General features: G+C 35.7%; 1 protein-coding gene across 1 annotated transcript in view; it reads right to left on the minus strand.

Moving 5' to 3' along the window:
* LOC150109808 (chorion peroxidase-like) overlaps positions 1–24,282 on the minus strand; it is a 197,943-nt gene that overhangs the window by 109,837 nt on the left and 63,824 nt on the right. The window contains exon 7 of the mRNA XM_090396224.1: positions 19,363–19,560. Within this exon, the coding sequence (XP_090252350.1) occupies positions 19,363–19,560 (198 nt within the window). The remainder of the gene's footprint in view (positions 1–19,362; positions 19,561–24,282) is intronic.

A 24,282-nucleotide genomic window follows, 5' to 3' on the forward strand; every position in this document is an offset into this window, starting at 1 on the left:
ATATGCAACAATAATGGAACGACTGGAAAAATGAATCATTCCCATTGAAGACATGAGAGGTCAAGGGTATGACAATGGGACAAATATGAAAGGGAAAAAATATGGGCTCCAAAATTTGCTTTTGAACAAAAATCCTTGTGCTTTTTTACGTGCCATGTGCTGCTCATGCTCTAAAAATAATCATTAACGATGAGGCCAAAGTGAATGCAGATACAATTAGTATCTTTGCAATTATTCAAGAAATATACAATTTCTTTTCATTCTCTCACAAACGTTGGGCAATCCTTTTAAAGTTCGTAAAAAATTTAACATTGAAACAGCCATCAGAAACGTGATTGGAAAGTAAAATTAATGCAATCCGCCCTCTACGATATCAGTTAGGAGAAATTTACAATGCACTTTTGGAAAATTTAAATAATGAAAATTTTAATAAAGAAACTCAGCATGAAGCACAAACATTATGTGCTATAATAAAGGACTACAAATTTATTTGCTCTCTTATAACTTGGCATGTGTGCTGCCTCGTTTTGACAATTACGAGTTAAGTAGACGAGCGATGATAATGAATAATATGATTGCAAGAATGTGAAAAAAAAGAGGTCTGGAATTTGTTGATGTTTGGAGTGTGTTTGAAGGAAAAAGGCAGTTGTATGCTAGAGATGGACTGCATCTTAACATGGAAGGACATAAGCGATTGAAGAAGTTACTGTTTTCTGAACAAGTTGAAGTTATTGGGCAGGGAAACTAATATTGAAAACGTTGAGTGTAAGAGAGAGAAACTTTAGCACTGATTGTATAGTTATTGATCCTTATATGCAGAATAAATTGCAGAAGAGAGGGGATAAAAATCGTCATGGGACTACGGATGTTAGTGACTTATATATCAGTTCTAAAGCCGGTATAAGATCTAGAGGGAATCTGCAATTTTTGTATACCAATGCAAAAAGCATTCGAAATAAGAGAGAAGAATTTTTGCCATTAATCAGTGCAATCTCACCAAACGTTGTAGGCATTAGTGAAACTTGGCTGTCAGCAGAAGATGTGGTCACTGGAATTGAATGTGATGGGTACAGTATTTTCAGGGAGGATAGAGAAGATAGAACAGGAGGAGGAGTACTGTTGATGATAGCTGATGTGTTGCAGCCAAAGAAAGTAGTATATCAAGATGATAGACATGTGAATGAGAGTTCATTTGAGGCGGTCTGGTGTGAAATAGTGTCGAACTCAACCAAATATACAGTTGGATGCTGCTATAGGCCAGGGGGTACAAGGAGAGATATTGAATTCATGCATCAGCAAATTAGTCTAACGAGTGCAGGTTTAGTGATTATTATGGGGGATTTTAATTACGGTGATATCAATTGGAAGGAGGAAATATCATGTAGCAAAAAAGGAAATGGAGTTCATACATCTTCTAAGAGATAATTACATGAAACAGCACATAACTGAAGGGACACATGGTGTGAGAGTGTTGGACCTGGTTATTGGTTCAGAGGTTATATGTATAAGTAAGGTGTCCTCATTACCTCCAATTGGTGAAAGCGATCATGTGGTATTGACCTGGGAGGTTGCAAAATCTGTGGATTTTTCTGTTAAGAAGGGGTATATACGGAACTACAGGTTAGGCAATTATAATAAGCTTCAGAGTGAGCTTGCAGCCATCCCATGGCAGAACATATTGTAGGGGAAAGATGTTAGCAGTGCATGGGATAAAATCAGTAGGTATCTGAGGAAAGCAATATCAGATTGTGTCCCCATGGTCAGGAGGTCAATCAAGGCAAGCGTTAGATGGATGAGCAGTAGTATCAAGCTTGATCTGCAAAAAAAGAAAATGTTATGGAGAATTTACAAGGAGAAAGGCGATCAGTACACCCATGAGCAGTACAAGGCCCAAGCTAGGAAGGTTACCAGCATAGTAAGAAAAACTAAATCAGATTATGAGAAGACCTTAGCCAAAGAGATCAAGGGTAATCCCAAAGAGTTCTTCTGCTATGTAGCAAGTAAGAGGAAGAATGACTTCAGAAGGATAACTTTAGTGGGTGCTGATGGTATTGAGGGGACAAAATCAGATGTAATAGTCGAGTTACTGAGTGATCACTTTTCAAAAGTCTATCACCCAAGTGAGGATATAAATATCTCTATATCTGTAGCAATAACTAATGTGAGAATTGAAGCTAAAGAATCAGAGGTATTTAATATATTGCAAAATTTAAATGCAAACACTGTTGTAGGCTTAGATGGAATATCAGCTCGGGTGTTCTGTGAACGTGCAAATGAATTGTCAACCCCTCTTACTTGGATATTTAATTTAAATTTGAACTCTGGTATGGTCCCTAGGGAGTGGAAGTTAGGCAAAGCGGTTCCTTTGCATAAGGGTGGCTCTAAAACTGTGGTAGTTAATTACAGACCAATCACTATCTCGGGAGTGGTGCTAAAAGTATTGGAAACGTTGTTCAAAGACAAAATTCAAGAATGGGTGGATCAGGATATGCTAATCTATAGAGGCCAACATGGTTTTGTTAAAGGTAGATCCTGCCTTAGCAATCTATTAACTTTTCATAATAGAATGACATCTGAGTTGGACAAAGGAACTGGCTACACAGTGGTACTTCTGGATTTTGCTGAGGCATTTGACAGGATACCCCATAGAACACTGTTATGCAAATTGGAACAGATGGGAATGGATACTAAATTGGTGATATGGATAGGAGAATGGCTCAGGGAGACATACCAGAAGGTGGTGTACGGAGGAGCCGAGTCCAGGATGAGGCAGGTGACCAGTGGTGTGCCTCAGCGCTCTGTGCTTGAGCCATTGTTGTTTAATTTGTATATAAATGATATAGGAAATGGATTAAAGGGAGATATTCAGTTGTTTGCTGATGATGCAAAGTTGGGTAGCGCAATAAAAAATCAAGCTGATGTTGAAAGTTTTCAGGATGATTTAAATAAGCTGGTAAAATGGGCAAAAGATAATGGATGTCAGTTCAATGTGGAAAAGTGTAAAGTCATGCATCAGGGGATTAAAAGATTACCAGCTGTGTACTACATTGATGGAAAGGTACTCCAAGAGATTGATGAGGCTAGGGACTTAGGGTCGTTGGTAGATAGGGAGATGAAGTTCAGAGGACACATTGCTAAGGTGTCCAAGATTGCACATAGGATTACTTGGTTGTTGAGGAACACACTGACATCCAGAGATAAAGAAGTTATTATTCCCCTTTATAAAGTGTTGATACTTCCACATTTGGATTACTGTGCTCAGATCTGGTCACCTGGATTCCTTGGAGATGAGGAGGCTGTGTAGAGGGTTCAGAGAAGAGTGACCAAGTTGGTGAGTGATGTAAAAAATGTTCCCTACATTGATAGATTGAGAGCTTGTGGATTGCAGAGATTGGTTGATAGGTGAAGAAGAGGGGATATGATAGAAACATTTAAATTACTGAAAGGTTTTTATAGGATTGTTTCAGCTGTGCGATAGTGATGGAAGAACATGAGGTCATCCCTGGAAATTAAAGAAGAGTGTGGTAAACAAAGGTGTCAGAACAAGGTTTTTTTGCCTGGAGGGTGGTGAATGAGTGGAATTCATTGCCTGACTTAGTTGTGAGCTCTTCGTCTGTAAACGAATTCAAGAAGAGATATGACAGATATTGTTTTGCTAGTTTGGTTCTCCCGCGATGAGTCTACTGACTCCATGGAGATACCCATAATAATAATAATAATAATAATAATAATAATGATTTACTGAACAGAATAAACCCTGTGAGTAAAATGCTTCAAGACAAAAATATGAACATTACACTTGCTTTAGAATCTATCGAAAAATTAAGAATATTCTTACAAGAATATCGATCAGATACAAATTTTAAAGAAGTTCTAAAAACTGCAAAAGAACTGAGTGAAGAGGTGGATGGAGAACAAGAATTTAAAACTGGTACGGAAGTTCGACGATGAAAGAAGACACGACAATTTGACTATGAGCATCATCACGAAATGCCACAATTGCCATAAGATAAATTTAGGGTGAATTGTTGCACATAAATGGTCACATAGCATATTCCGGTAATTGGACCACATATATTTATTAAGCTATATAAAACGCAATGAATAAAACCCGACAAGGTTCGTAAGTCGTTTGACTTACATCTTCAGGGGTAAAAGGTAAGTTAAAGTTTAAAACACAAAGAAAAGAGAAATTATTAATAATAGTTTATACTATACAGTTGTAGCTGTCTGACTATTCATAAAATTAAAAATCAGAATGCAGATTCAAAGCAGTGCTGAGTTTAAACAATGCTGGATGATGCCACGTTCTGTTGTTCACATTCATAATGTCCGAGGTCTGACTGAGGTATATTTTTTATTAAAGCTAACCAAACTTGGTAAAGAATTAAGCTTCCATACCATACCACTTTCACCAGCCACAATGTACTCTGGCAGAAAACAAACATGTCGTACATAGAAAAAATTGTTACATAAGAAAATTTAAAGAAGCTGCAAACATGCTTAGAATTCCAACACAATGCAATAAACACAAAGGCTTAATTCTCCACCAAGTTTGGTCAGCTTTGATAAAAAATATACCTCAGTCAGACCTCGGATATCATGAACGTGAACAACAGAACGTGGCATCATTCAGCATTGTTTAAACTCAGCACTGCTTTGAATCTGCATTCTGATTTTTAATTTAATGAATAGTCAGATGGCTACAACTGTATAGCATGAACTATTATTAATAATTTCTATTTTCTTTGTGTTTTAAACTTTAAGTTACCTTTTACCTCTGAAGATGTAAGTCAAATAACTTACGAAACTTGTCGGGTTTTATTCATTGTGTTTTATATAGCTTAATAAAAATATGTGGTCCAATTACCAGAATATGCCATGTGAACTTCTAAACCACAGAAACCTCCACTTACAATTAGAGTGAATGTGTTTTATACACTTCTAGACATTGCAACGGGTTCGTTAATAGAACATTTTGAACAACTAAAATCATATTATGATAATTTCAATTTCTTGTTATATTACTACAAATTAATAACGAAGATTTACGAAAAAAATTGTGACGATTTAGAGATTCTCCTGAAGGACAGCGACAATAAAGATGTAAATGCAATAGAACTATATGACGAGTTATGTGCTTTCCGGGATATTTTTCGGAAGGAAAATTTAAATATTCAAAACCCTTTTGATATTCTTAATTTCATTGTGTCCAATAATTTATCTTTCCCTAACTTTTCAATTGCTTTAAGAATACTATTAACCTTACGTGTTACTGTAGCGAGCGGTGAACGTTCCTTTTCCAAGTTGAAATTGATTAAAATCTACTTAAGGACAAGTATGTCACTAAACAGGCTTGTTAGTTTGGCATTAATAGCTATTGAAAATGATATATGTGCGGAATTAGACGTTAAGACCATTATTTCTAATTTTGTGAATATGAAATCAAGAACCCTAAAATTTTAATAAACAAAATTTCAAGTATATTTGTGTAATTTAATTTATTTTCTGTTATTATGTAAAGATTGTATTTTTTGAATACTTATATTAAATATTCTAATTATTTCTGAATTCTTTTCTTATTTTCTCATCCATCTTAAGTTTCTTTTATTTTCCTGAAAGATAGTTCCACTTATAAAAATTATTAAAAAAATTTTACAAGTTACTAAGAATTTAGTAACTTGTAAAATGCAAGAATTTTTTAAACTTTAGTTCAAATAAATTTTAACTTTAATTAAAATTCATTTTAATTTTGTTAGTGATTCAGGTCGGTGAGAAGGCTATAATCCCTGTATCATTATATTCAACGATTAAAGTGAAGTGGCTTCAAAATTTGCTTTAACTTTTAAGAATTTTTAATATTCGGGTTTTTAACGATTATCCTGCCTACTCAACACACCCAGTTCGTTACATTTAGCGAACCAAAGTGTGGCTGTTCTGTCAAAATTTATTTAAGAAATTTCAAATAATTTAAATTTTTGTTATCGTAAAAGAACCACACACGCCCGGATCATTACAGGGGCACTTAGATTGAAATTGCATGTGGGCAGCAAAGACCCTACTTATCCACGTCACTGCTTATCGACATTGATCAATAAAATTTATGAACCAAAATTTTCTTCAGCATGAACCAAATCAGAAGCAATAATTACCAGTTTTTTATCACCATACATATTGGGCAGAGTAAAACTTTTTTTTTAATCGTCTTACTTTTTCATTAATATAGAATATTACATAACTCCCATCCCGTTTTTGGCATTGCATTGTCCCGTTTTTGTCTCAAGGAAATATGGTCAGCCTACCTATGTGTGATTCATCAGGCATTTCATAATCAAAAAATACTTTTCTTTGATGTACTCTAAATTTAATTTTTATTTCTAATAGATTTGACAGTTCTTTAGCAATCTCAAAACAGCTATCAAATCCTGATATTCTCTGCTCTTCAAAGTACTGCACTAACTCTTTAATATGCTTAGTTGCTATGTCTATGGGAATTTTTGCATTTTGTAATACTTTACTTACTAAATTAACTTGACAAAAGCTCATACCAAATTACAAGCCTTAGTAACAACTGAAATGAATCTATTTGTTCATATATTGAAACTACTTCTACTTTGATAGTATTATCTGATGAAATTTTAGATAATTCTTTTAGTGCATTTAAAAATTCTGGAATTTGGAAACGTACAACTCTAACTGATTTTATTCTACATTCTCATCTTGTATCACATAACGGTTTTGGAGTTAATTGCTTAACGAATTTCTTTAATATGTTCCAACGTGAAGTTGAGGCAGCAAATAATGTATATATTTTTTGTATAACATTAAAAAAATTTATTGCTATAATTGATGATTTTGCGACATCCCCTAAAATCAAATTTAAATTATGACAGGCGCGAGGAGTTTAAAATGCCTTTTTGTTTTCATTTAAAATGTAAGCATGGACTCCCTTATATACTCCTTTCATATTCGCTCCGTTAACATACCCTTGCCCTCTACAATCTGACAATTTAAGATTAAATTTATTCAAAAGTGATTTTATATTTTCATATATACCTTTACCAATAGTGTCATTAGTTGTTAAAAACGTCAAAAAGTGTTCACGAATTTCAATATCTAAATATATGTAAAAATCTAAAAAATAATGAAATTTGCTCCTGATGACTAACATCAGGAGTACAATCGAGAATTATTGAATGGTACTTTGCTTGTCGTATCATATTTACAATATTTCGTTGAATTTTGGTTCCCATATCAACAATTAATTTATTTTGCACAATGGACGATAGATACGAATTTTGTTTCTTACCTATAATTTTTTTCCCCAAACATAACATCGTATTAAATGATCTTTTAAAAGTGGATCAAATTCTGCACTTAATTCTATGATTCCTAAAAAATTACCATTATGGGCTGTTTACAAAGTATCAAAATTACCTCTAAAAGCTAAATTATGTTCAGATAAATAAAGAATTGCTGCTGTTATTCGTCTTAAAACATTTCTTAACCGTTCTCCCTCACATTTTATGACATTTTGATTTGCCAGATCAATTGTATTGTGATTTTTTAAATTACATTCCATTTGTGTCCATGAATACATGCATTTCATGTGCACTGGATTTCGTTTGTGTGACTTTAATCTTTCACTTACATGTTGACAGTCAAAAAAGCCATTATTAGATAAAAAATTATCATCAGGAGAAAATAATTTGCAACAAAAACAAAAAATAGAGTTGGAAGAGTTTGAATATACAAGCCATCTTCTGTTTTGCTTCTCTCCGTTTGTAATTGTCCTAACATAGTGAGCTGTGGAAAAACACCTCTTGTTGTCATCTTTTGGAAAATCATTTGCAGTCGGAGGAGACGGTGGACCACGTTGTACAATTTGTGTTAGTGTTGCAGTTTGGGCCATATTGCTGGCTCATCAATAGTAAATAGTTCACCTTCCTCTAGTGTCTCAGTTTTAGGATCTTCAATACTCATTGTTTGATCAAACGCATCATGTTCTCTACTTCCTTTGAGTATTTCAGAACTCTCATTATTAATTAATGTTGAAGCTGAAGAACTGTTTGTAGTTATTTCAGAACTCCCGTTATCAACTGATATATCTGAACAAATATATGAGTTCAACTTCATAAATTTAAACAGTGAATTTCTTTAACGTTCCTCAGCCGCTTCATTTTCTTGTTTTCGCTTTCGTTTTTCATGCCCACTTGGGTATTTTCTTCCATAATAATCTCTCTCGTGACTAGTCATACTCTAGAATTTAATATGATAGATTTTATTATAAAATAAGTTAATAAATTAAAACAAAATTACTTACCTGATAAATAAAATATATCTGAAATAGATAATATTAGAAAATAAATAAATCTAATATAGATTGAAAACTGCTATTGAAGAAAAATTCTGATGTCGGATAACGTAAAACCAGTTTACAAAATATATATTTTTTTAAGATGTTTTGCAAGTAATGTCACATAATAAAATTGCCATGACAGTACGTGTATATACGTACTTATTCATAAAATCATAAATTAAAATCCAAAAACTCCTTAAAATTATTAAAAACACCTGTTTTAAAATGCACTTTTCCCTATTTAACATTATGTTCTACGATATTGTTATATATCTTAAAGTAGTTTCAAATACTACCGCTTTAGCGCTACGATCTTAAAATTTATTCCCTATACCAATTACTGTTTATCCTAATGTTATTTCATCGAACAACAGAGCCAGATGCCGGTCTGGCTTCAGCCATGAGATACTGAGCGAGCAGTAACACGGTGCAGTGCCAATGAAAGAACAACGTGCCATTATCAGATTAATTTTAATGTATTTTCATGAAAAACTTGGTGTTTATTTTACCAAGAAAATACATAAAAACTGTGCAGTGGCGTGGGGCCCTGTGCCACCACACAGTTCGCACACCCATGAATATGGCTCTGCCAGAGGTCATCCCTGGAAACTGTATAAAGAGGATGAGTAGGGGAATGAGAGGCAAGTTTTTTTTTGTGCAGAGTTGTGAATGATTGGAATGCCTTGCCTGAGAATGTGGTGTCTGCAAAGAGTTTAAATATGTTTAAAACACTGTATGATGAGCTGTGTGTGTGTGATAAAAGGACCTCCCAGATGAGTCTTTGACTCCATGAGGTCTTGGGATGGTAATAATAATAATAATAATAAAATAAATTGAGAGTGGATAACAGAAGACCAGTTAGTTAGATCCATGACTGGCTATCAGACAGATATCAGAAAGTTGTATATGGGGGAGGGGGAGGGGTAGTATCCTGAAAGAGGAATGTCACTAGTGCTGTGCCACAGGGGTATGCAATAGGGACATTGTTGTTTAATTGTACTGAATGGGCTTAATTGGTGATATGCAACTGTTTACAGATGATGCAAAATTGAGGAGAGCAATGCAGAGTCAAGCAGATGTCATGGCCTTACAGGAGGACTTGAAGAGATTGTACAAATTGGCAGGTAAGTGGCATTGTGAATTCAGTGTTGCAAAAGTACAAAATTTTGAAATTCATTAAGCAATAATGGGATGCAAAGTATACACGTAGTGGGGATAAAGGAGGTAGAGGAGAGGTCTGGGAGTTGTGATGGACAAGGACCTGAAATTCAGGGGTCATAGTGCACAAATTGTGAAGTCATCACATCAGATAATGGCAATGATGTGGAGGACTGTGACATGCAGAAATAAATAGGTTATGATTCCACTGTATAAGGCCTTGGTCAGGCTTTATATCGATTATTGTGCATAGATTTGGTCACTGGGTTTTCATGGTGACAAGGATATGTTAGAAACATTGCAGAGAATATTTCAAGATTGTCAGTGGTCTTTGGAATGTGGAGTATGAAGAGAGATTGAAAGAATGTAACTTGCAAATCTCATGAATAGGAGAAGTTGGGGGGATATGATTGAAACATTTGCTGTTTTAAGGATACTTGTGACATAAGACTGAATGATAAATGCACGTAAACACAAGAAAGATATTTAATTAACCAAATATTTCGATCTGAATAATACCACTGAAGATGGTCTGCTATTTCCAGACCGAAATATTTGGTCAATTAAATATCTTTCTTGTGTTTACGTGCATTTATCATTCATGATTGAAACATATAAGTTAATAGGGTTATTATCAGGTTGATATGGAAGAAATTTTTCATAGAATGGGAGAGGGGTTAGAACAAGAGGCCATCTCTGGGAAGTGTATAAGGAGGGTGTGAGCAGAGGAGTGAAGAAAAGCTTCTTTGCATGAAGAGAAGTTAGTGAGTGTAATGCAGTGAATGTAATGGATAACAGAAGACTAGTTAGTTAGATCTGTGACTGGCTGTCAGATAGGTATCAGAAAGTTGTATATGGGAGGGGGGAAGTATCCCAAAAGAGGAATGTCACTAGTGGGGGGGGGGATGTATTAGTGACATTGTTGTTCAATTTGTACTGGAATGGGCTTAATTTGTGATATGCAACTGAGTACGTTGTGAATGTGGACACATTGAATCAGTTTAAGGCATGGTGTGGTGTGTTTGAGGTTTGTGTGTAATAGTATGCACCTCCTGATGAATCTCTGACTCCATGAAGGTAAGATGTTAATAATAATAATGATAATAAAATTATCACTCTATAAAAATGAACAGTGCAGTACTATATTAAGCAAGAAATTCACACAAAACATGAGAAGATAGCACCAAGGAGTTCAAAATAAAAGCAATTAATCAGAGACTTAAAAGATCCTACAGAAATTTCAGATGAGTAGTAGACGCTACATCCTCTCTAAGATTATTTCACCTGCTTCGAATCCTGGTGACCAGAGTTGAGTAGAAATTCAAATGTGGTCTGTTCAAAGCTTCATACAATGGGATCACCATTTGTTTATTTCTCATGGAGAATGTTCTCTTCAATACTGCAGCAATTTTCTGAGATTCCTTCACAATCTTTGCAGCATGTCCCCTGAACTTTAAATTTCTATCTACAATCTTCAAGATCCCTTGCTTCCTCTATGTTTTCAGTATAAGTCCACCAAGTGAACATAAAGTATCCCATCTGTGGATCCCAAATTTCGAAATCTTGCATTTAGTTGCATTAAACTGATGTCCCCCATTCATTTCCTCACCTTTCTAGCTTATTCAAATCCTCTTGAAGAACCAAAACATCAGCACTACTAGTAATTAATAACCATCCCAAGCTTCACATCAACTGCTAACAACTGAATATCTCCTGTAATTAATTAATTGTAATTTAATTTAATTATTATCAAGGTAGCTTTATATAACAATACACAACAAAAACAGAAGAAAAAAAAAAGATGTTCAAACTAATCTTAACTTAATAGATATAAGAGCTGGGTTAGAAATAAAACAGTGAATCAAATACTGAAGACTGCAGGTATGTGAGATCTGATAAAAATCAGGGAACACAGACATATTATTTAAAAAACGAAGTTATCAGGAAGGAATCTGATATTGTCAGCTTTCAGAAATGGAGCAGAACAATAACAGTAGTACAGTCACTTAAACAGAATGGAAAAGGAAAGGTTAGTAAAACTGGTTTCTGATGACAAGATAGCATGAAAATAACTATCTGAAAGAGGATGATTCAGTTAGAAATGTATTTGATGACCAAAATATACAAACTGACAATATAGATTGAGTTTTATGATAAAGTGATCATATAACACCTCCACTGTGTCATCTGCATTAGTCATTTAGTCTCATTTCTAGAAGGGTCATTCATCCATGATTGTTTCCCCCTCTAGTGACTACTATAATGAAATAATTCCTTAGAATTTTCCTTAGATTGTAATGCTAACTTTTTCTTTTATTCCATTTTTCCTTTCTTATTGTACTAGTTAATGTCCTGGTTTGAGTCTTATATTTCTCATGCAACTGCTTTTCAACTCTCTCTTTATACTTTTCTTAACCTCTTTTACTTTTTCAATAACCTCTTGTGCATCTACAGTTCCTCTCTGATTATTTCACTATTTATCCACTTTATACCTGTTATCTTTTTCACTTTAGAAAAGCAATTTCCCATTGAGGCTGATAAACATTTCGTCACTAGCTCCTATGCATTCCTGATATATATATATATATATATATATATATATCTCCTTTTCAACTCTTCCAGCCATAGAACTGCCCTAACTGATTTCTAAGATTATTATAATCACTTGCCTTATAATTCAGCATAAATTCCTTTCTTCTTGATACTTCTACGCCTATTTCATATCCTAGGCAGGACTACATGGTCACTCTCACCAACCAGAGACAGAGAAAACATCTTTGTTACAATCAGATCCTTTCATGTTGGAACCAAATCCAAACCTCTGGATCCTGTTTTCTCTACATGTTGCCTGAGACTTCTGTAACTAAAAAAGTAATGACATTATTACTGAAGACCTTTTGCAATGCTCACTTGAAATTGCTGGTACCACAGAACAGAAACAAGACAGCTTATGAAGAGAAATGAAACCATCTGATCACCTAACAAATAAAACTGAATATCCTAATTCTGCAAAACAGTCCAAAAATGCATCAAGGAAGAAATAAGAAAATGCATTTGTAAACTTATTATTATTATTATTATTATCACCCAAGATCCCATGGGGTCAAAGACTCATCTAGGAGGTCCATACACACAGCCATCATATCGCGCTTTAAACACTCAACTTCTCACTCAAATTCTCTGCAGACATCACACTCTCAGGCGAGACATTCCAATCATTCACAACTCTACATGCAAAAAACCTGTTTCTCACTCCCCTGCTCACACCCTGTTTATACAGTTTCCAGGAATGACCTCTGGTTCTCCCCTGACTTATAAATAACTTATAAATAACTGAAGACAAATGCAGCCTCAAAAAAACCAAACAGCAATTAATGAATAGCAATAAACAAATGGTTGGAGTCAAACTGCGAGATGGGAAAATAATCAGAGATAGATATATAGCAACAAGGACTGAAGATTTTTTATTGAAGATTATATCAAGATGATAAAACAAATGAAAAAGAAGACAACTATGAAATAACTGAAGTGCCACAAATTCTATCAGGAGAAGCTATGTGGAGAATCCAACGCATGAAAACTGGAAAAGTGCAGGATAGGATGGAGTCATTGCTGAATTTATAAAATCAGATGGGGAAAGTTATTTACAGAATTTTGTAAAAACTTTTATCCTTTGTCTGAAGAAAAATGATATTCCAAAAGCATGGAAAAAGGTTACCCTTATTTTGATATACAAGAAAGGTGAAGCAGAAGACTTGAAGAACTATCAACCCATTGGCCTACTATTAGTAGTTTACAAAGGATTTACAAAAGTTGTGAAACTCCATACCTTGCACAAAGGAACAGGGAGACTTTTTAAGTGGCTTTAGCACAATGGATCATATTCAAGTTGTAAAACAGATTATTGAACAGTGTAGTGAATATGAACTACTATTATTTTTTTATTGATTATGAAAAAGCCTTTGATTCAGTAAAAACTTGTGCTACACTTAAAGCATTACAAAACCAGCAAGTGGAGGAACCATATGTCAGGACCATCAAATGAGCATAAACCAATGCAACAGCAACAATTCATTTTAATGGAAATATTTCTACTGTACATCATGCCTAGAAGAAATATTCAAACTTTCACTCTCATATTATTAGCAGCAATGGTAAGTTGTATACCACGAGTGAACATAGGGGACACAATTTGAAGTAAAGTGGATGCCAACCAATATTAAACAGGAATTGCACACGAAAAAGAGGCTATTGAAGAAGAGAAGATGCATGAAGAGTTAAGACACAGGCCAGAAGAGTGACTAGTATGGTAAGGGAGATGAAACTGGAATATGAGAGGAGATTGGCCCTAAGATCCAAAGAAAATCCTAGGGAATGTTTTAGATATGTGGCCAATAGGAGGAGAAATGACTGCGGAAGAATGCTACTGCGGGATAAAAGTGGGAATAGAGTGACTGATGCAGAGGACATAGTGGAATTGTTCAATGAATACTTTATTGGAGTATTTCATCCTGGAGGAGTCAGTTTTAATGCTAGAGGGATTGGCCAGGTTTAGAGGTACAGGAGAAGAGTGTGTTTCAAATACTGAGTACTCTGGATGTCAGTAAAGCTGTGGGACTGGATGGTATTTCACCACGCATTTTGAGAGAATGTGCTAGGGAACTGACAGTGCCTTTGACCTGGCTTTTCAATGAAAGTCTGGCTGCGGGAAAGGTGCCCATGGAATGGAAAGAAGGTAAGATAGTGCCATTGCATAAGGGCGGTAGCAGACTGGAAGTATCTAATTATTGGACAGTTTTTGTGTCATCAGTAGTTAGTAAGATCTTGGAGAAAGTAGTGAAGGACCGTACACAGCATTGGGCAGATGAGGGTAATGTTATCTGTGAGAGTCAACATGGATTTGTGAAGGGGCGCTCTTGTTTTAGCAATATGTTAGCCTTTTATGAAAAAGTTACAGGAGCATTAGATGAGGGAAAGGCATATACTGCCATTTTCTTAGACTTAGCGAAGGCATTTGATAGGGTGCCACATGATAAGCTGATATTTAAGTTGCAGCATATGGGTCTGGATGTCAGATTGGTCAACTGGATTCAGGATTGGCTGTCCGATAGGTATCAGAGAGTTGTGTATGGTGGGGCAGTTTCAAGGAAGCAGAGGGTTACAAGAGGGGTCCCACAGGGCTCAGTACTAGGACCTATATTGTTTAACCTTTATATCAATGACATTGTCAGTGGATTGCAAGGGGATATTCAGTTGTTTGCGGATGATGCTAAGCTGGGAAGGATTATTAGTAATAGTGCAGATGTGGCAGCCCTGCAAGAGGATTTGAATAAGCTAGATAGATGGGCAAATGAATGAGGATTTCAGTTTAATGCAGCAAAATGTAAGGTCTTGAGGTTTGAGAAACATCGATGGGACACTGCATACTCTATTGGAGGAGTTATACTGGAGGAAGTAGGGGAGACAAGAGATCTGGGGTTGATGATTGATAGAAACCTGAAATTTAGGTGACATATTGCAAAGGTGGTGAAGGTACACAGAGGATTGCTGCAATAATGAGAAGGACGCTGACCTTCAAGGAGATAAACACAGTTATTATTCTGTTGTATAAGACCCTGATCAGACCACACTTGGACTATTGTTCTTAGATTTAGTCCCCAGGATTTGAAAGGGATAAATTAACTGTGGAAAGGGTACAAAGGTGGATAACAAAGATGGTTTCAGGACTCTACAATGATAGTTATGAGGATCGGCTGAGGGAATGTGGACTGCAGAGTTTGGTGGATAGAAGAAGGAGAGCTGATATGATTGAGACTTTTTTAAACTGTTGAGAGGTGGTTACAGGGTTGACAGTGGGGAGTTCTTTCGCTTGGTTGAACAGCGGGAAGGACTGATGACAAGTGGCCATCCCTGGAAGTTACAAAAGGAATCTGTGAGCAAGAGGATGAGGAGTGGTTTCTTTGCATGGAGGATGGTTGAACCATGGAATGCATTGCCTGATGGAGTGGTGAGAGCAAGAATAGTCAGTGAGTTTAAGGAGTGGTATGATAGATTTGTGTTTCTTAGGAAGGATCTCCCACGATGAGTCTTTGGACTCCATGGAGGCCTGGATAATAATTTTTTTTTTTTTTTCTCAGATAAATTACATACATTATAGGAACACAATTATGCATAACAAATACTTTCTTGTACATAAAATTTTTTTAAATAATAATAATAACAATAACTGTTTACAACGTATATTATTATAATATTCATAATGATCATTATTACAGATTTTTTTTAATTAGTAATTAACATTTTTTTAACATTTTATTATTATTTTTTATTTTTTTATTTTTTATTTTTTTAAGTTTGAGAAAGAATGATTATACATACAAATTTCTGCATTTGTTTATAAGGATTACTTGTAGATGAATGAGGCAAGTTAATCCCACCTACCTCGAAGCTTGAGTTAGCTTTTATGTAGAGAGTGGGATTTAGCCTTCACTCTTTGTGTTGTTGCTACTGTTTATGTATGGGATGTAGGCATGGGATGCTAGTGATTTGTGATGTGTATATTAGTGTTAATGGTTTCTTAACTTTGTTGGTATATTTTCCAGAGTTCGTTTTTTAATGTTCTGTAGTTATCTATGTGTTTTAACTTTCTTGGTAGGTTGTTGAGTTGCGTGGGTATCTGATATGATCTCACAAAAGAACTGTATGAGTTATTGAAGGGTGTGGGGATGTAGAGAGTTGTTGTAGGTCGTGTTATACGATATGTGTCTCTGTTGTTTCAATAGATGATGTTGAAGTAATTCCTTGTTAATGTCATTAATGTCATGTAGTGTTTCAGGTTTCTAATGCTTAGAATTCTGTGTATCGCCATGTACTTGTCGGATATTGGTTGTTGCAGGGTGGTTACAGGGTTGACAATAATAATAATAATAATAATAATAATATCTGTGAACTCCAAACTGCTAGCAAAACAGCCAGCTTCAAGATAAACTTACAGAAGACCTAAGCTATGTTCAATAGCTATGTACAACCAAAAATAATAAAAATCAGTGATGATGATGATGATAAAATTGAAGAAGTGAATCATTACATGTATATAGGACAACGGATTATCGATGGATCAAAATACCATGCAAGAAGTCAAAAGATGAACAATGACTGGGCAGAAAGCATTTGAAAAATTACAGTCAGTATTCAAAAACCAATTACCACTATACCTGAAAAGGAAAGTTTTTAAACTATGCATTCTCCCTGTTGACATATGGCTATGAAACATGGACATTAAATGCAAAAGAAACTCAAAAACTAAGAACAACAATTTAGTATAGAAAGAGATTGCTTGGTATCACAAAAGGATAAGAACTCAAACCAATATCTCTGACATTATAAAAAGAGTGAAACATCTAAAGTGGCAATGGGCTGTGCATATTGCTTGAAGACAACACTAACGGTAGGCAAAAGAAGCACTAGATTGAATTCCATAGGAGGAAAAATGACCATAACACTGGGCTAAATCACAAAAGATTGATGAAATCATAAGATTTGCAGGAGAAACATTGAAGGAGAGTTATAACAATCATCTTGGAAAGGCCTTCATCCTACAGTGGATTGAAAATGACTAATGATGATATATAATCCCTTTTATATTAATTGTAAAATCACTTCACTCTATCAGGTCAACTCTTTTCCACTTATAAATTCTACACTTTCCCCTCAACCTTTCCTCATAACTAGTATTCTAGAGTCCTGATGTGCATTAGTTACTCATTTCTAGACTTCTCTGTAGTTGGTTTCCAATACAACAGAATATCTGTTATTTGCAGATATGCAAAAAAGTAGGTATGCCAACAATCAATAAAAGGTAGAAATCTTACAGAATGATTTCAATAGACTGATAATATTGAACAATAATGAGTAGAAATTATTATAAATTGAATATTCCACTAATGGAACTTGATTGTAGGAAATTCATCAATGAATTTGGGTTGACAGTGAACAGGGAGTTGAAGTTTAGAGAGCATACTACACTGGTGAGCAAAATAACTCAACGGATCAATCTGGATATTGAAGAATACATTGACCAGCTGAAATAGGAGATTATTATCCATCTTTATAATTATTATTATTATTACCCCAAGACCTCATCTGGGAGGTCCTTTTATCACACCCACATCTCATCATATCATGTCTTAAACACACTCAAACTCCTTGCAGACACCACACTCTCAGGCAAGGCATTCCAATCATTCACAACTCTGCACGAAAAAAAACCTGCCTCTCACTCCCCTACTCACACCCTCTTTATACAGTTTCCAGGGATGACCTGTGGTTCTCCCCTGATCTCCCACTATTCTCTGTAGAATTTCTCCACCATTGATCTTTGATCCTATAACAACCCCTTACCAACTTGTAGGTCTATCATATCTCCCCTCTTCCTCCTGTCCACCAGACTCTGCAAATTACATCTTCTCAATCTTTCCTCATACTCGACATTCCAGAGGTCTACCTTAGTCAATCACCTTTGGACCTTTTCCAACATCTCTTCATCCTTCTGAAAACCCGGTGATCAAATCTGGGCACAATAGTTCTTGTGAGGCCTAATCAAAGCCTTATACAACAGAACAAGAATCTCCCTACTTCTACACATCAGTGTCCTCTGCATCATTCCCAGAAGCCTTTGTGTTATCTTCACAATTTTGCCGATGTGTCACCTATATTTTAGGGGACACATCGGTTTTGATACAGCCACAAATTTGATCACCTGCATTTCTTGGGGATGAAAAAGTGATGGAAAGAATCCAGAGTTGAGTGAAAAAGATATAATAGTGGCAACAGTTCTGTGGGGTGTGTGTGTGTGTGTGTGTGTGTGTGTGTGTGTGTGTGTGTGTGTGTGTGTGTGTGTGTGTGTGTGTGTGTGTGTGTGTGTGTGTGTGTGTGTGTGTGTGTGTTTCCTTTTCCTCCCAATAGTAATCCTACCAGGTAGTAATTTATTTCCTAGATGCTCCATTGCATACAATACATATATTACATGTAGCTTCCAAATACTGATTAACATTTATATTTATACAGTATTTTTATATCAATATTCCTATTTGCATTTATATTTTTGCATCTGTATCAGTAATTTATGTTACATTAGAAGTTGATTTTATTGGTAAAATTAAATAATTCTGAGTAATACTTTGGATTCTGGTTTAGTTGGCCGAGTGATTAGCGTATCCGCACTCCAGCCAAAAGGCTGTGGGTTCGAATCCCAATGTGGGCATGGAAGTTTGTGATTGTCTGTGAAAACATTAGTGGTGTTGATGGGCAGTAAATGGTGTTGGTGTAGATAATGTGGTTCACTGTAATTAGTAGATTGAGTGGTGGAGACAGGTGCCCTCCCTCAATGAGTCTTTGGACTCCTTGGAGGTGTCACATAGCAATAATAATAATAATAATGATTTAACCAGCTTTTGAACTTATATCTTCCTTCCTTCCTTCCGTAAGAGCCACAATATTGGTATCATCACTAATAATCCTCTCCAGTATATCTGCAAGTAACAAATACCTCCATGCAATGTTTCTGCCTTTTTTTAATTAAATTTCACTTTTATTTATAACATGGAAATAACTGATTGAAAGTACAGTAACAATTATATTAAAAGAAATTAAAAAAAGACCTATAAAAGTGAGTTAAATAATCTGAAACCAAATTATAAACACCGAGATCATAAATGAAATAGGATCACAAGGGCACTAACAGAATCTACATTACAAAAATCCAAGATAATGATTACTGAAAAAATCCCTTCAAGTGTTTCAAATACAACCAACCACACATGAATGCTGAATTATTGTGCTGTTACCTCTAGGAAACTTATGGAGGCAGTCTTCAAATTCACAAAAGAATGGGCTAGAGCGAGTAAATTCCATGCATGTTTGGTTGAGAGGACCATAGAATTTGTCAGTAGATGGAAGACTGATTGGAAAACATTCAGGATGAGAAAGATCAGGTCTGTTCAACACTCTGGCATCACAGCAAGTTATTGCTTCACCATCATGATCTAAAAAAAAAATGTATATATATATATATCAGAAATAAAAAATTATCTTACAAATGAATAAATTATTATTATTATTATTATTACTAAAGTAATGGATACACAGTAAATAATATATCATTCTAACAACAATTTGTCCGATGATACAGAGCAATTCAGATCCTGCCCAAGAATCTAAGAGTAGTCTGTCAGGTATTGTTGTAAAATATGGACTGTTCCAAGTAAAGCGTCTTTTGTAGATCAAATGCAGTCACTTCGTTGATGTTTAATTCTTGTAAATAGTTCGATAGCTTTCTTGAAATTGAATAAAGTGCACTGATAACTATTGGGATGACTTTGGTGTGTTTAAGCTACAGCCGACCAACTTCGATTGTCAGATCTCGATACTTAGTAATTTATTCCAGTTCTTTGTTGTTAATGTTGTTATTACTGGGCACAGCTATATCAATAATCCAAAACTGCCGATGTTAGATAATTGTGATTTCAAGTCTCTTGTGTTAAGATGGTGATCAGTTTGTATTCTAGAGTCCAAGAGAATTTTTGCTATTTTGTTTTCCAATACTGTCACTATTTTATGCTGCAACCAGTTATCAGAAGTAGGTAAGTCATCATCATCATCATCATCATCAAATTATTATTACTATTATTATCATTATTATTACCCCAAGACCTCATGGAGTAAAAGATTCATCTGGGAGGTCCTTTTATTACATGCACAGCTCATCATACCGTGCCTTGAACACCTTCAAACTCCTTGCAGACACCACACTCTCAGGCAAAGCATTCCAATCATTTACAACTCTGCACGAAAAAACCTGCCTCTCACTCCCTTACTCATACACTCTTTATACAGTTTCCAGGGATGAACTCTGGTTCTCCTCGATCTCCCACTATTCTCTGTAGAATTTCTCCAGCATTGATCCTATAACAACCCCTTACCAACTTGTAGGTCTCTATCATATCTCCCCTCTTCTTCCTATCCACCAGACTCTGCAAATTACATCTTCTCAATCTTTCCTCATACTCGACATTCCTGAGATCAGAAACTACCTTAGTCAATCACCTTTGGACCCTTTCCAACATCTCTTCATCTTTCTGAAAACCAGATGACCAAATCTGGGAACAATAGTCCATGTGCGGCCTATCAAAGCCTTATACAACGGAACAAGAATCTCCCTAATTCTACACGTCAGTGTCCTCCGCATCATTCCCAGAAGCCTTTGTGTTGTCTTCACAATTTTGGTGATGTATCTCCTAAATTTTAGATCCTTATCAACTATCATCCCCAGATCTCTTATTTCCTCTACCTCCAACAATATATTCTCACCAAGCATAAATTCTGCATCCCATCTTTGTTTTCCAAATTCTAAAACCTTGCATTTTGCAACATTGAACTCACATCTCCATTTCCATGCCCAATCAATCAATCTATTCAAGTCTTCCTGTAAGGCCACAACATCTTCATTACACTTCATGGTTTATCCCAACTTTGCACCATCTGAAAACTACTGAATATCTCCATCCAAATCTTCACCTATATCATTAATATACAAGTTAAACGGCAATGGACCTAAAACAGACCCCCTGAGGCACTCCATTAGTGACTTTCCTTTTCCTGGATATCGCTCCTCCATACACAACTTGTTGATACCTATCAGATAGCCAGTCTCCAATCCAATGCACCAATCTAATATCCAACCCCATCTGCTCTAGTTTGACTGTCAACCTATCATGAGGTACTCTATCAAAAGCCTTTGCAAAATCCAAGTATGATACTGTGTATCCTTTTCCTCTGTCCAAGGAAGCAGTCACTTATTTGTAATAAGTAAGTAGATTACTAACACATGACCTCCCTTTAGCAAATCCATGCTGTCTATCAAAGATAATACCATTGTTATCAACCCAACTCTGTATCCTAGTTCTCACAAGCTTCTCCAACAACCTAACCACAACACCTGACACACAAATAGGCCTATAGTTTGATGCTTGAATTCGATCGCCTCCTTTATGAAGTGGCACAATCGTGCCCTCCTTCCACTCCTTAGGAACTTGACCGAGTGCCAGACTCATATTAAAAAAATATGTCAAGGCAGATGTCAACTCCCTGGCACATTCTTTCAGAATACCTGGTGATATATTATGAAGTCCCACAGCCTTATTAATATCTAGTTTACTCAATTCCCCATACACCTCTTGCTCACCTACAGTCAGTCTCTCCTCCCTATCATCAACTGCTCTCAATCCCTCCATGAAGTCACATTCACAAGATTGAAAGACCTTTATGAACTGCTCATTAAGTATCTCCACCACACATTCTGCATATACTTTATACCCCAATCAATGTCATCCTTCCATAATTATTCTTTCTTTTGCTGGCTACGTATCGAAAGAACTCCTTAGGATTATTTTTGGCTTCATTGGCCAACTGCTGTTCATATCTCTCTTTAGCTACCCTCACCAACCAAGTCACTCTCCTTGCTTGGCCTTTGTAGACTTCATGGAATTGGTTATTTTCACTTATCCTGCTTCCACAATGCCCTTTTTCTCTGTATTGTGTGCTTAATCTCTTTATTCATCCATCTCACACCTACCTTATATAACCTTCTCACCCTTGGAATACATTTAGACATTGCATCTACTAAACAGTTTTTGAAAATCCCCCAAGCTGCATTGCTCTCTTTTCCAGCTAACTCCTCATTCCACGCTACACCTGCAAGCTGTCTCCAGAGCTCTTCATACCCCCCCCCTTGTAGTTCCACATATATCATTAGCAAATAGCTGGATCTCCCATCTCACATCAATATCCTCAACATCATTAATGTACAAAATAAACAGCCTGTAAAAGTCCAAAGTCCTGTGGCTCACTCATTTTCAAAACTCACACGTAAGGGGTTGTTATAGGATCAATGTTGGAGAGATTCTACAGAAAATAGTGGGAGATCGGGGGAGAACCAGAGATCATCCCTGGAAACTGTATAAAGAGGGTGTGAGTAGGGGAGTGAGAAGCAGGTTTTTTTCATTCAGAGTTGTGAATGATTGGAATGCCTTGCCTGAGAGTGTGGTGTCTGCAGAGAATTTGAGTGTGGTTAAAGCACGCTATGATGATCTGTGTATGATAAAAAGACCTCCTAGATGAGTTTTTGATTCTATGGGGTCTTGGGTAAAAATAATAATAACATTAATAATATAGGCAGCATTAATTGGATTAAGATTCAAATGAATTGAAATGAAAGTCCTAAAAAATAAAATAAAACGAAATATTAAGCCAAGATTACACTTTCAAAGAGGTACAAGGTTTTCATTTCCACAGTTGCTGTATCAGTACTCTGTCACAATTGGAGAAAGATAAAATATCTTCAGTTTCATAAAATCATAATTAATATCTTGAAATCTAAACTCTCATCACCGCAAAACAACAAAATTCATCTTTACAAACTTCTATTCAAGGCATATTTGCATATTATTATTATTATTATTATCATGTGATACCTCCAAGGACTCATCACAGAAGAACACTCCACCACCAATCATCTCAATCACAATCTTCCACAGTATGAATGTCAACTGTATGTGGAGTAAAAATCTGAGTTTTCAAGATGTTGGGAAATCTGCAACCTCTGTATGAGATTGGCTAACTCAACATTTCTCTCATACTCAGGTGTCTTTTCCAATGAAAAGGTTCAATGTTCTGTCATTCTTCCAATTGCATCATATAGATGCTTACATATACATTAGTGAACAAATTAATCTGAACACTCACTCAAATTTTAAAGAAAAATTTTAATTTTGCAAGAAAATAAGTACAAAAATTAAACTCCAGCTTTACCTAATAATTTATATGTGCTACTCTGTTTCTAATAAGTTCATTAATTCACTTAGGCACAGACTCTACCAATGTGGAACATATTTTTCTTATTTCTGTATCTCGAAACAATAGTTTTATAATGGATTGTATTAAGTTATGCTTTATAAAAAAAAAAAAAAAAAAAATCAGCTAACGCCTTTTTATTCCCGTATACGGGGAGTAGGGGAGGCCATTTAGCCCTATCTAACTTTTGGAGACTGAGTGGGCAGTTCAATCTCCACTGGAACCAATCAGAGATAGATGGCCCAAGGCTATCACTAATTAAGCGGTACTCAGTGAAGAGAGATGGCTCGAATGTGCCGCCATCTCGTGGTCCCTAACCCTAACACAATATATTTAATGTCTGAAATAATGTGGGTTCTACGGTCGATTTTCTTGAGTTTACAGGACGAAAAACCCGAGTTTCCGGGAGGAAAAACCTGCTTGCCCATGCCAGAGATCGACTAACTCGGGAACCGGTCGTAAAAAGGCTTAGAAAAATTTCCTCTAGTCGCCGACTAGACTCGAAACCAAGTCTTCCTTCGTGTGGCCAAGCGCCGTGGTTGGCAAACGCCACATCCACTGAGCTACACGGGATATGCTTTATATCATAATTTAATTTTCCAAGTATCTTTTTCACTATGGCTTACAAAATTTTCTATTGGATTAATGTCAGGAGAGTTACCTGGCCACTGAAGCAATTGGATGTTGTGAAAGAGTTCCTCAAAAATCAATTTTTTTTTTAAGTGTGGAATGGAGCAAGATTCTGGGCTGTCATGTGTCATGCAGGAGAAGTCTTTTCAGCCACTGATTTGTCAACATATGGTACTCACTCTCCTTAGACAAAGAAATGGCTCTCATCAGAGAATATATCCTATTTT

The sequence above is a fragment of the Typopeltis vanoorti genome, chromosome 1, assembly GCF_054136105.1.
Source record: "Typopeltis vanoorti isolate ZY-2024b chromosome 1, IOZ_Tvanoo_1.0, whole genome shotgun sequence".
Lineage (NCBI taxonomy): Eukaryota > Metazoa > Arthropoda > Arachnida > Uropygi > Thelyphonidae > Typopeltis > Typopeltis vanoorti.